Genomic DNA, 12,370 nt, shown 5'->3' with positions numbered 1-12,370 from the left:
ATATATATATATATATATATATACACACACACAAACACACACACACACACACACACACATTTTTATCTGTTTTTTGATTTGAACTGTTCTTTCAACTTCTGCTGCTATAACACTTGAATTCCTCCCTGGCATCAATTATATTATATTTGTATATTTATATACAGTATAACATACTGTATATCATGTTACATATCTACAGTATATGAGTAAAATATACATCACCCAAACTCCATAGTCCATAGTCCGTCCACAGATAATGCATCTGTTTGGTAGCGGCGGCGTCTTTGCTATTAGGAATGTTGTGTTTCGAGCGGAGTGAGCGCTCGCTAATCCCGTCCCCCAGGAGCCGACGTGGTGTACGCTACAACCGCTATGAGCTCCGCTCCGAGCTCCGCTCCACTCCACACTTCAGTTATTGAACTTTTGGAACTAATTGAACAAATAATACAACAAAAAAAAAAAAGCTGCTCCGGTTGGAACACCAATCCCTGGCGTGTGTATTGAGTTAACCGGTCGGCAGTGGGGTCCGAGCCGTGACTTTGAGGTGGTTTCCGGTGACACCGCTCCCTCCTCCGACCCGCGGTTATGGATGTTCATCATTGTGCTCTGCCAGGCAAATGATGGCATCTGCTCGCTCCCGACGGGCCCGTAATGATCACTTCCAAACAAAAGGACAGCATATGCCGGCAAATAGCTCCGTCAAGATGCACTTGTCCCGGCTTACGGGACTAAATTTCGTCAAAGATTATTTCCTGTCATCCAAAAGGACGTTCATTTGAATTCTGAAAATGTGTCATTTTGTTCCTTTAAGGCCCCCGACAAGAAAAGGCCACATTCATTTGCATTTGGTCGGGTTGTTTTTTTGCGCCCGACTTTTCCTAACGCCTCGCAAATGTGTATTTATGTGAGCGTGCTGTTCGTCTCTGCAGCTCTTATCGCCGGAGCCATAGAATTAGTTAACACTCAAATGTTAATTCATCAACAATATGACGAGCGCTCATACATATTCAGCCTCACTCCTCCGGTGTATGACTGTCGGAGTGCTCCGTGATTTTTACTTTTGCTGTAATGAGACACATGAGATTGGTGAAAAGGTGAAAATAACACGGAATAATGAGGCCCGAGGTTGCCCCTCTCCTGTTTTCTGGAGGATTAAACACCAGACAAGCCCCCGCCGCGGTCCACGCGAGGCTCCCCGTTCCCAAACTAATCACCGCGTTGATTAAGTCGTCGGTCGTAGCATGTTAGCCGCGCGCCGCGTTTTAGCCCGACAGCCCAACCCGACAGGCAGGCGCACGACCGCGCCCTCCGCCAGATCCGCGTTATTTATCGTTTCTGGTTTCTTTTCCCCGTTGGGATGAGGTAAGGACCCCTCGTTTTTTTTTTTTTTTCTCCAATCTGCCGAGCTCACGTGGCCTTTCCTGCGTCCCCGCTCAGCTATGCGACTCTGAGCCGGGGCTTTGTTTTTTTTAATAAGCCGTGGCGTTTAAGTAAATATCTCCCTGTGAGCAATATTTATTGAGCGCCGACTGAATTGTCCATCAATTTCCCTCCCTTCCTTTCTTCCTGCCGCCACCTACTGTACCCGCAGGTAATGGTCCTTGGAGCGCATCGCTATTTCAAAGAGAGTGATGATCTTTCAGCGTCGGACAACCGGGATAGGTGTGAGGTTGATGTACACCCGGCGTCAGATCCGACGCCGCCGTGCGCTTGGCTTTGTGCGCGCCTGTTCCCGAGAGGAGGCGAGCGGCAGACCTGACCGCCAGGGCGGGGACTTTTCGTCCTAATAAGGAAAAATGACAAAATGCGTTTGTCACTGGATTGCAGTGAAAATGAGGCGGTGATGAAATAGAAATGGCTTTCTCTAAACAAACACAAAGTCAAATTTCTATGATATTATGATTATTACTATGAAGTTACGAACTTGAATGTCGGTGCCTCCTGGAGCTGAAAGAGCTGTCAGGTTTAAATATGTTACTGGTTGCACCATATTGCGTTTGGACTTTATCCAATAAGGGCTCTTTATGACTTTGAGTAAGTAAAGTGTTTTCCAATCATTTAAAAACATCAAAACCGAAAACCTTCACAGATTTAAAGAGTTTTCAAAGTATATGACACATATGAGAGAAGAGCAACGTGTGTGAATGCTTTGACCTTATTGAGCTGTTTCCCAGAAGACTCCCAGACGCAATCATCTCATTGTCAATACTTAATCTTGAAAAAACCAATTTGACTAAGAACAGAAAATGCCTTTGACTAGAAATTAATTAGTTCTGACGGACAACTCTTAGATTTGATTTTATAATATTTTTATTTATCTAGCCTCATTTGAGTTTGGGCGTCTGGGGCTCTGCTGCTCATTACTCCCGGCGAGGTGCACAGAAACATAGGCATGCTTAATGAGCCAGGAATTTCGGCGCGACGAGCTCGCATCCCCACGTCGGATAGGAGAGTAGAGCCCAACGGCAGCGTGCCTGGGAGGCGGACGCGGCGAAGCAGCTAAGCAAGGCAAAGCAGGGGAGCAAAAAGCAGGTGGGGCGGGAGGGATCGGCCGCTTAAATAGGCCGACCCATAAGGGCGCGGGAGCGTGTGGTGCCGTCGAGTTGCCTGACAGAACTAGCTCCGCAGGCTACGCCTCATTTTTCATTGACTAGAGTTGTTGTCAGGTGAAGGTCGTGTTTGAGTCCAAACGGCTATGACTTGCCCACTGTGGATCTGGACGGGCTCCCAGAATTAAGGCTGATTGTGCCTCAGGGGCCGGGGGGTGTCAGGTGCGGGGAATGGGTGGCCGGAGTGTTTCCTAACAGCCTGGTGTGGACAGAGGTGACCTCTGGAGCGTCCACATGCTGCCGCCTTGGCAGAGCCACCGTGAGCGCGGCGGTTGACTCTGTGACCCAGAAATATCCCACGGCCGTGAAGTCAAATATTCCCACACGCCCCCGGGAGCCTGGAGCTCGTTGCGAAGGTTCAGCAACGTGCTCAGATGCGGCTTTTGTAAAAGGCTGATGCCAATGTGTTCCGGTGAATAACTTCTTTCTTCTTTTTCTGTGTTGTATTTATGCACCCTGGTGAGGAAACACATTGGAAGCATCAGCATATGAATGAATTATTCACAATATGAATCCATTTGATCAATGACAAGAAATGGTTCCACAGCAATTTTTGTCGAAAAGCCTTTTCTTTTTTCTTTTTTTTTTTTCGGAATGCATTTTTCCCCAGCCAATCTCCGAAGAAATTCTACTAGAATGCATGTTTAAACAACTTCAAACAAAGTGAAAACAAAAATAAGAGAGAGGCCAAAAGGCCGCCCTGTTGGGAGGTTTAAGCAGGCATGGCTAAACAATTTCTCATACATTGTTTGACTTTACGGTGAAAATTTTTCATACCAATAATCCCACACAGATACAAATGCGTCTGGAAAATATGGCGCCTCAAGAATACACTCAATATTTCAGCTCTCATAATGCTGAGCCCAAAGTCATCCAGCCTGGAAATTGCCCATGGAGAATTCTTGTTCGCCCGGCTATTATATGTGCCACATCCTATCCCCGCCTTTGTGAAGACCCTTTTCCCTGAATGGCCAATTTCCCTCTCCCAGACACTGACATTTCAGCTATCAGACTGCCTTCGGTCACAGGGAAAAAAAGAAAAAGAGAAAAAAAAAAAAAGAAAAGAAAAAAAAAACTTCCCCGCCCTCCTCTTCAAATGCTGTCAGAGGAGAATCTGTTTCTGATACCCTGATACCCCCCTCCCGCCATCATCGGCGCTCACCCCCACCATACACTCTATCCCCGGCGGCAACATTATGCCGTCCTTGATGTTTTATCATTAGTTGGGAAGTGTGTGGTCCCCCACTGCTGTCTTTTGATGGAGTGCAAGACAGTAAAGGCATGGATGCAGCCAGCCAATTTCCCCCGCTGCGACTCTCCCCCAGCGAGGGGTCGTCCCACCCCCCCCCCCCACCCCCACCCCCCCGCCTCCACCATACAGTGGTTGCATAAATCCCCCCGGTGAGGAAGCTTTCAGCCCTTTTAGTGCTGTTGCATACCTGGATTGGCCTTCATTTCGTCTTTGTTATTATTTTGTTATGGTGTTGTTGCAGAGCTGATCAGTGCACGGCCAGGTGCGCTGCTCGGGAGGCTGGGATGCACTGCAGGGGTTTACGGTACCACAGTACTGTACTGCACACTGGCTTAACGTTCTCTGATACGTAATTATAGTAATAAAACAATGTACTATTGACATAATTGAAATACATTTTTCACAGATATTTATATCTAAATATCTATATATATATATATATATATATATATATATATAAATCTGGACCATAATAATCCTGCATAAATTACTCCAGAATTTTTAAATACCGTTCTGAGACATTGCTTAACTTAGATGAATTAGTTCTGGACTAGAAAGTCCTAGACTAAGGTAGTTAAGGACTAGTCATCTGCTTCTGTCTGGTGTTGGTGCTGGTCTTAGTCCACATCAACCTGGTCCACCTGGAGGCCATATTAATCCAATGGTATAATTTTAGATTCACTTCGACCTAGATCAGCTCTAATCATCCTTCTGGAATTTTTATTTTTATTTTTTCAAACCAAGACTGAGAAAGGCCATTTTAGTTAGTCCAGATTAAAAATGTGATTTAGTCTAAAATAAGGCCTAATCCGTGTCCACAACTGCCCCTACATGTTTTTACTACAGTCGTTGCCCGACAATAACTTTGCCCTGTTGTCAACCACTTTTGTGTAAAATACAAAATAAAATGTGTGTAAAATGTTTAAAAACTTCCATCAAGGAAAATGAGTTATCTTCTCCCAAAAATCGTGAATCCTCAATTACAAAATGATTGAAATTGGGCAACCATTTTGTCGTTCTTGGCAACAGCTGATTGCATGGTTGGCAACTTGGCAGCCGCTTCTAAAAAGTTAGTGTCAGGTCCTGTACCATGTATTCATATGTTACAATATGCAGATGACATCTAACTATAAAGGAAGGAATCCGTCTGTCTGTCTGCCTGTCTGTCTGTCTGTATGTCCTTTGATTATCTTGACAACCGCTCATCCGATCTACTTCACACTTGGCGGGTGCATTGCTGTGGACCCCTGGACGTGCAGTGCCGAATTTGGTGCAATCTGGAAACGCGACACACGTAATATTAATGAACTTTGAATCAACAAGCGAACAGCAGGCCGCTCAACTCACGGGGCGGGGCCTTCACGAGCGGCGAAACATGTGCAGCGGCGGGGCGGGGCCTTCACGAGCGGCGAGCCGCGTGCAGGGGCGGGACCTTGACGAGCGGCGAGCCGTGTGCAGCGGCGGGGCGGGGCCTTCACGAGCGGCGAGCCGCGTGCAGGGGCGGGACCTTGACGAGCGGCGAGCCGTGTGCAGCGGCGGGGCGGGGCCTTGACGAGCGGCGAGCCGCGTGCAGCGGCGGGGCGGGGGCTTACACGAGCGGCGAGCCGCGTGCAGGGGCGGGGGCGGGGCGGGGGCTTACGCGAGCCGCGTGCAGGGGCGGGGCGGGGGCTTACGCGAGCGGCGAGCCGCGTGCAGGGGCGGGGCCTTGACGAGCGGCGAGCCGTGTGCAGCGGCGGGGCGGGGCCTTCACGAGCGGCGAGCCGCATGCAGGGGCGGGGCTTCGGGGCTCTGTGAGCGAGTCGCGCCCGCGGTGCAGCCCGCTTTGAACAGGCGCTGCACACCTAGTACCCAACATAGCTGTGAGTTCAGACAGCCACGCACCACGACTAAACACGACGCACTCCTGCTTCTTAGGTGACACTTTGACTTCCTCATCCTCAATTATTTTGTCTCTGTCTTCACTCTCTAGTCTTTATTTCTTATACATGTTCTGTATTTTTTTATTTTTCCATCTAGATGCTCCCACTACTATTCCCACACCCACCACCAACCCCGACAACACGCAAGGTACTGTACGCCCCCACTGCTGTCCCTTTCACCACTCATTTGTGCATGCGTTCCTGAACTGTGTGTTTGTGTGAGTGTGTGTGTGTGTGTGTGTGTGTGTGTGTGTGTGTGTGTGTGTGTGTGTGTGTGTGTGTGTGTGTGTGTGCGCACGCGCGTTTGTGCGTGCGGGCAGAAAGTGTGTTCTTGCAATCATTTGATCAGAAAGAGTGAGATAGAGAAGGAGGTAGAGGGAGGAAGGGAGTGAGGAAAATAGAACAAGGGAGGCAGGGACAGCATATGCATCTATAGGAGACCGCAGATGACCACTTTCAATCAGATAGTGCAGCTGATAGGTGACATTGTGGGCTGTCAGAGACTCCTGTCGCAGCCTTTCCCCATCGCACGTTTGATCTGGCAAAGCGTCGGCACTTTGCTGCCCCCGCTATCTTATCAACATCTGCAACCCTATCTCCACCGGCCAATCCCTCATATTATAACGGCCTTTACATATCTCGGCTAAAATGCCAGTCACATCACGTCCTTTTCAGGGCTAAAAACATCAATAACTATTTTTCTTCCGAGATTTTTTTTGTGAATGAACGAGAGCCGCTTCATCCGCGCGTTCATGTGACGGATCGGACCATTTGCGCTCTTTTGGGCACGACGTCGTATATCCTTGGAGTCGGGCTCTGGGCGGGCGCGTATTTCGTCCACCTCAGTGTCATTTACGTGATTATTATCCCATGGGTGGGGGGGGGGGGGGGGGGACCATTATTTCAAAATCACCACTAAAGCTTAGACAGATGACGAGGCAACCCTGGGAGTTGGCATTTGGATATGCCAGAATGTGACATTTTAAACACAAAAAAAGCCATTCTTATCGAAAGGGTCCTTTTTTTCGATGGACACTGGAGCGCTAGGGTTCTCTTAAATTTGTGTTTTAGGTCGCTTTCTTTTGTTGTTTTGCACGTCATTTCCTCACATCTATCTATCCATTTATCCATCTGTCTATCTATCTATCTATCTGTCTCTCTATCTGTCTATCTATATATCTCTCTATCTATCTGTCTATCTGTCTGTCTGTCTGTCTGTCTGTCTGTCTGTCTGTCTGTTTAATGGAGCTTGCTGGGAGATAAATAACCCTTTGATTTTCAGTCAGGCAGTAGAAAGGTTGTCACCAAAAAGCCCCCGTGCTCATTTTCTGCCTGAGCAGAGGCAATAGGGTTGAGTGTGTCATCAATGGAGCTTTATAGAGGATTAGGTGATTGGTCTTGGCAGTGGCATGGCAGTAGCCTTATCCCATCACATGTCCTTTTGGAATAATTGTGGACTTTCTTATGAAGGTTTGTGCTTCTTGCGAAACCAAATTCTCCCTGTCGGTTAATGTTAAATGCTGCGTCTGTAAACTTTACCTTCACAGAGTCGGGAACACTGCAGACGCCTCCATCTTTTTTTTCTCCCCGCGCTGTAGCTTCTCTGTCGGTAATTTTCCAAAGACAGGCTTGAAAGGGGATTTTCCTTTATTTATGCAGTACATGTTGGGAGGATGTAATTGAGCTTTCTTACAGTTCACTACTCTTCTAAATACCCTGTCACAGGGGCAACGCTGAGCTGACTGGCCGCACATCGCTTTGCACCACCTCCTCCATCACAACAGAGGGTACAAAGAGTGCAGACCCCTGTGATCCCGATCGGAAATCTCATCTATTGTCCATTCCTGTCGCTCCACAGCCACGCGGATCGATACTACGAAGGGAACCTTTAAAACTATGTGAATAAACACAGCTTTCAGTCAGTCACATTCATTAAAACCACACAAGCAGCGGCTCCTTTATGGACTCGCACTATTTTCCTGTCAGCGTGAAAGGCAAAGGCTTCTTTTATTTTTTTCCTTTTTCTTTTTTTAAACTACCAGCGCACCGCGTCCTCTCCTTGTGACTCACAGTCGCTGTAGAATATAGCTTTTAATTTCCAAATTGTGATGCGTTCATGCACCGCTAGATGTTCTCTCCTCTCTGATAAGCATTTTCTCCCTCGCGGTGTAGCCTAGCAACAGGCGAGAGGCAGCGGTTCAAGGCCTAAATACGGTTTTGTGCTGGGTGGGGGTGGGGGGCAAAATGCCACCGATAAGGCACAGGATCGCACAGTTGTTTGCCTTCCGTGCTGTTTCATCTGCTGTGTCAGAATAAAGACGTGTTAGGACATTTCAGAGGGGCTTGACGCTGCCGAGTCTTTCCGCGTGTGAAAAGCCGGAGAACCCCGCAGACCTCTGACGGAGATGACTCACCCCCTTGTTGGGTAACATTTCTGTCTTTAAAAGAGTTTTCCCAACCCCGCCTGACTGCCCTCGGTGGTTTACCGCCGAAAATCGAAAGATTATTTATGGTTATCATGATAACCTTTTCACAAGGTTCCTAGTTGACATGTTGCATGGAGGGATGGATTCTCAACTTCAATCTCAGTCGACCCAATATTTCATTTAGTCGCCTCAGATTGAATAGATGTATTTATGGATTATGTCGATTAGAATAGATTATATTTGTGTGTGTGTGTGTATGTGTGTGTGTGTGTGTGTGTGTGTGTCTGTGTGTCTGTGTCTGTGTTTGTCTGTGCATGTCAAGTAAAACGGTTATTTGTCATCTAAATAATGAATTAATTATAAATTATGATTTGTAATTAATTATAAATAATGAATTATCTTCATTTATAGTCATAACAAGCCATAATAGCATATACATACCATAAAAGTAAAACATAAAAATAAGAGGTATAACAGTGTGATAATACATGTCTAACTACCTATTGCAGAGGAACCATTTATTAGCTTTGAACATTGGAACATTAATATTTGGGAAGATGGTTAATTTTCCTCGACGACACTGATGAAATCTCAGTCTCAACATTTCTAGTACTGATTTAAAATTCCCCTTATGTACGATGGAGAGTTTATATCAGGGGTGTAACGATTCACCGATACGAATTGGAAACCCCTTTTAATGTTAGACATGCGGCTACAGCAATACCCCGGGATCTATCGAAATGTACCGTGAAGCGGTCGACAGCCCGGTTGTTAAGTTAGGAATCGGTCGACTGAAGCTTTGCTGATAATTCTATGTTATGGCATTGAGATATGATGATATAGAATATATTGTGATGGATATATATAATATAATATTGTAATAACCCTGGATGTGTTGGTTACTGCGGGCGGTTTACAAGTCTCGTGAGAGGGAATGTGTGTGTGTGTGTGTGTGTGTGTGTGTGTGTGTGTGTGTGTGTGTGTGTGTGTGTGTGTGTGTGTGTGTGTGTGTGTGTGTGTGTGTGTGTGTGTGTGTGTGTGTGTGTCTAAAGATCACGCACGCACATTCCCTCTCGCAAGACTTGTGAACCGCCCGCAGTAACCAACACATCCAGGGTCATTACAATATTATATTATATATATCCATCAGAATATATTCTATATCATCATATCTCAATGCCATAACGTGAGTAACAAAAATCCTTGGGATTCGCTCTTATGAAATATATCTATTTGGAGGTAAGCAGTGGCACTTTTAGAATCAGAATAAGCATGTTTATTTTCTCCGGGTACATTTACATGTACTAGGATTTCTTATGGTAAGGTTTCGTGCCCTTCAGTACACAGACCATAAGCATTAAAAAATAAAAAGCTCAACAGTCCGGAAAAAAGGAGAATAAAAATAATAATAAAAATAAATAGGATAAAAAATAAAATACAATTCAAATGTCATATATCTCTAATAATATCGACATATTATATAAAATTTGTATGTTTACGAATTGCGAAAAATACAAAACAGAAATCGTCAGATATTTAAGGTACACTGTCATAGAACTGGCTTATTTTAATATATGTTTACATTAAACAAATGTTAAGAACTGTATCAGATCATATCGCATCACATTGAATCACACCGAATCGTTCCGTATTAAAATGTATTGTCCCTGAATCTTATCGTAGCCCATGTATCTGGATACGTATCAGATCGTCTGACGAGGGAGAGGTGCACACCCCTCAGACAACCTTAACCATTTCATTTAAAGATGGTGCCGAGATAGTTGTGATGAGGCATAAGGAAACGGAGCGGCACAGCGGAGCGCAGACCACGCCCCTCAGGACGCACGTGATCTGCGCTCCGCTGTGCACACATTGCGGGGCGCGGCGAGGATAGCTCAGTGATTAATTAACTAACTGATTCCTAAAAGGTAATTCAGTTAGTAAATAGAATACAAAAACATAAAAAGGTAATATGCTGAACGGGAATGCAAAATAGGAATAAGAGGAATAGACTATTTGTAGATATACAGATAAATAAAATAAATAAATATATACAGTAAAGTGGCAAGTGAACCAAGTGAGGTAGTGTGTGTTGAGATATACATTACAGTATACAACAGTACGGCACAGCAATAGAGGTACAGTACAGAATGCAGTACTGTATGCAACAGTACAGTAAGGCAGTGGGGCCCATGTGAGTGTCTCAGTTAGTGAGTTCAGCGTTGACAGTCCTTATGGCTTGCGGGAAGCCAGTGTGTGCGTGTGTGTAGGTGTGTGTGTGTGTGTGTGTGTGTGTGTGTGTGTGTGTGTGTGTGTGTGTGTGTGTGTGTGACTATGACTACGCTTGCCTTTGTATAAGATATTGAAAAATAAACATTTGCGTGGGCACCGGGGTGGTAGCCATGTGTCTTGGGGGCTAATGGTAGAATTGACCCTGATTCCGGGACCCTGCGGCGGTAAAGCTGCAGCTCGTCAGGGCTGATCCCAGACGGGTACATCATATCCCAGATAAGCCACTAGAGGAACCTCCATCCCCCCCTCGACATGGGAGAGAAGAGGGAGAGAAAAGATGGGTAAAAAGTAATTGTGATAAAGCATTACCGTTATGGGCTATAACACTTGTTTTCCCAGAAACCTGTAATGAAATCATTGTTACAGTGGGCATCTCGGAATCCCCATTACATTGAATTTGCGGAGCTCGAACTGATATACTATGAATATAACAGCATTATTCTCATTGCATGCAGCGATACAAACGTTCCCAAATCACCCGGCATCTGGAGGTCGAACTATTCCACCGTCTGGCACTGTGACTCCGCCCTCGCGTATGACGTCAGAGTGCCTCCACTCTTGTGTTTCTCCGAGATCCAAGCACGCCCCCTTCCCTTTTGTGACACGTTTTTCATGTTTTTCCTTTTATCTACGGAGGAGTCATTTACTAGTCTGCTTATCTACCGATTAGATAAAGCCGCAAACCTTGTGCCAGTTGGCAGAACATTTTCCTTAACTCAAACTTTTAACACGTTCTTTATTCACCTTCAGTTGTGTTGCTATGTATAGACGGTAATGTACGTGTCTCATATTTCTGCCGGTGTGTTTGTGTTAAATATGCACTGTTGACATTTATAGTGGCGCGTTTGATATTCCTCCATAATTGAGCGTGGCTTTGTAGCGATCACACGTATCATTACCCTTTTGAGTTTTAACTTTAACTTTTTGAAGAACAAAGCAGCATTTAGAGTTGCTAAACTCCTTTGCTCTAAAGATCCGTTTACTCTTGATTGATTGTCGAAAATGTTTTGTTGTTGTTTTTTTGGGGGGCCCGCCGTTTAGATTTTCTCTTTAATGATTACAAGTAAATGGCCACAGACGGTTTTAATTTTAAAAGTTCCATTTTAATTGGTCTCATGGGAGCGGGTTTTAAGTAGCAGCCAAGTATATTGTTTAAACAGTGTTCAGACGCGGTAATATCTTCTGGGGGTTTTTTTTCGTTTTCACCTCCTGCCGTAGTTCTAAATAGTTTGTTTGTACGCAGTGCATGTTAGGTTGCGTACGTGCCATCGGACCACGTGACGGCTCCGAGTCTTTCATGCAGGGTCTTTCAGGTGTTTTTTGGGTTTTTTGGGTTTTTTTTGTCTTGTGATTGTTTTGCTCGGCTGCCTTGATAACAGGGCGGGGTTTTTTCATTGTTGTATTGACCTCGCTTTTGCGGAGCGGCTGAATGGACGGGATGAACCGGAGTTGGAGGCCGCCGGCTTCTCAATTGGAGACTTTATTCGTCTCAAACTTTTCCAGAGGAGGTTCCTTTCTTTTACAACATCCATTCAGTTGTGATTTGCTTAGTCATTCAGACCCTTAAATCGATCCAGCGGAGTTAAATGTCACGGCCACATTGATACAGATGAACATTTTTTGGAGGGTAATTACAAAAGAACTCCGGAATTCTATTTTGTAGAGGAGCCGTGTCGTTGGAATTGTGTTTTTAAAGGCACCATTGTCGCTTTCCCTGAAGCGCCGCTTGTACAATAGCGGAAGAAATAGAAAAGGTATTTGGAGGAATGTGGATTGCATTGCACTGGGCTTTATTATATTATTTTCTATTCAAACCGCCAGTTGCAAATGACACTTGTGTCAGCAGTTCAATGCTTTGAGCGCGGTTATTGA

General features: G+C 45.4%; 1 protein-coding gene across 1 annotated transcript in view; it reads left to right on the top strand.

The window, feature by feature from the left end:
- cadm1b (cell adhesion molecule 1b) overlaps positions 1–12,370 on the top strand; it is a gene marked incomplete at both ends in the record, with an annotated part of 159,919 nt that overhangs the window by 137,244 nt on the left and 10,305 nt on the right. The window contains one exon of the mRNA XM_080006687.1: positions 5,878–5,928. Within this exon, the coding sequence (XP_079862813.1) occupies positions 5,878–5,928 (51 nt within the window). The remainder of the gene's footprint in view (positions 1–5,877; positions 5,929–12,370) is intronic.

The sequence above is a fragment of the Zeus faber genome, assembly GCF_960531495.2.
Source record: "Zeus faber genome assembly, chromosome: 9".
NCBI lineage: Eukaryota > Metazoa > Chordata > Actinopteri > Zeiformes > Zeidae > Zeus > Zeus faber.
Note: the sequence above shows the minus strand (reverse complement) of the source record. Positions and strands in the feature narration are given on the sequence as shown.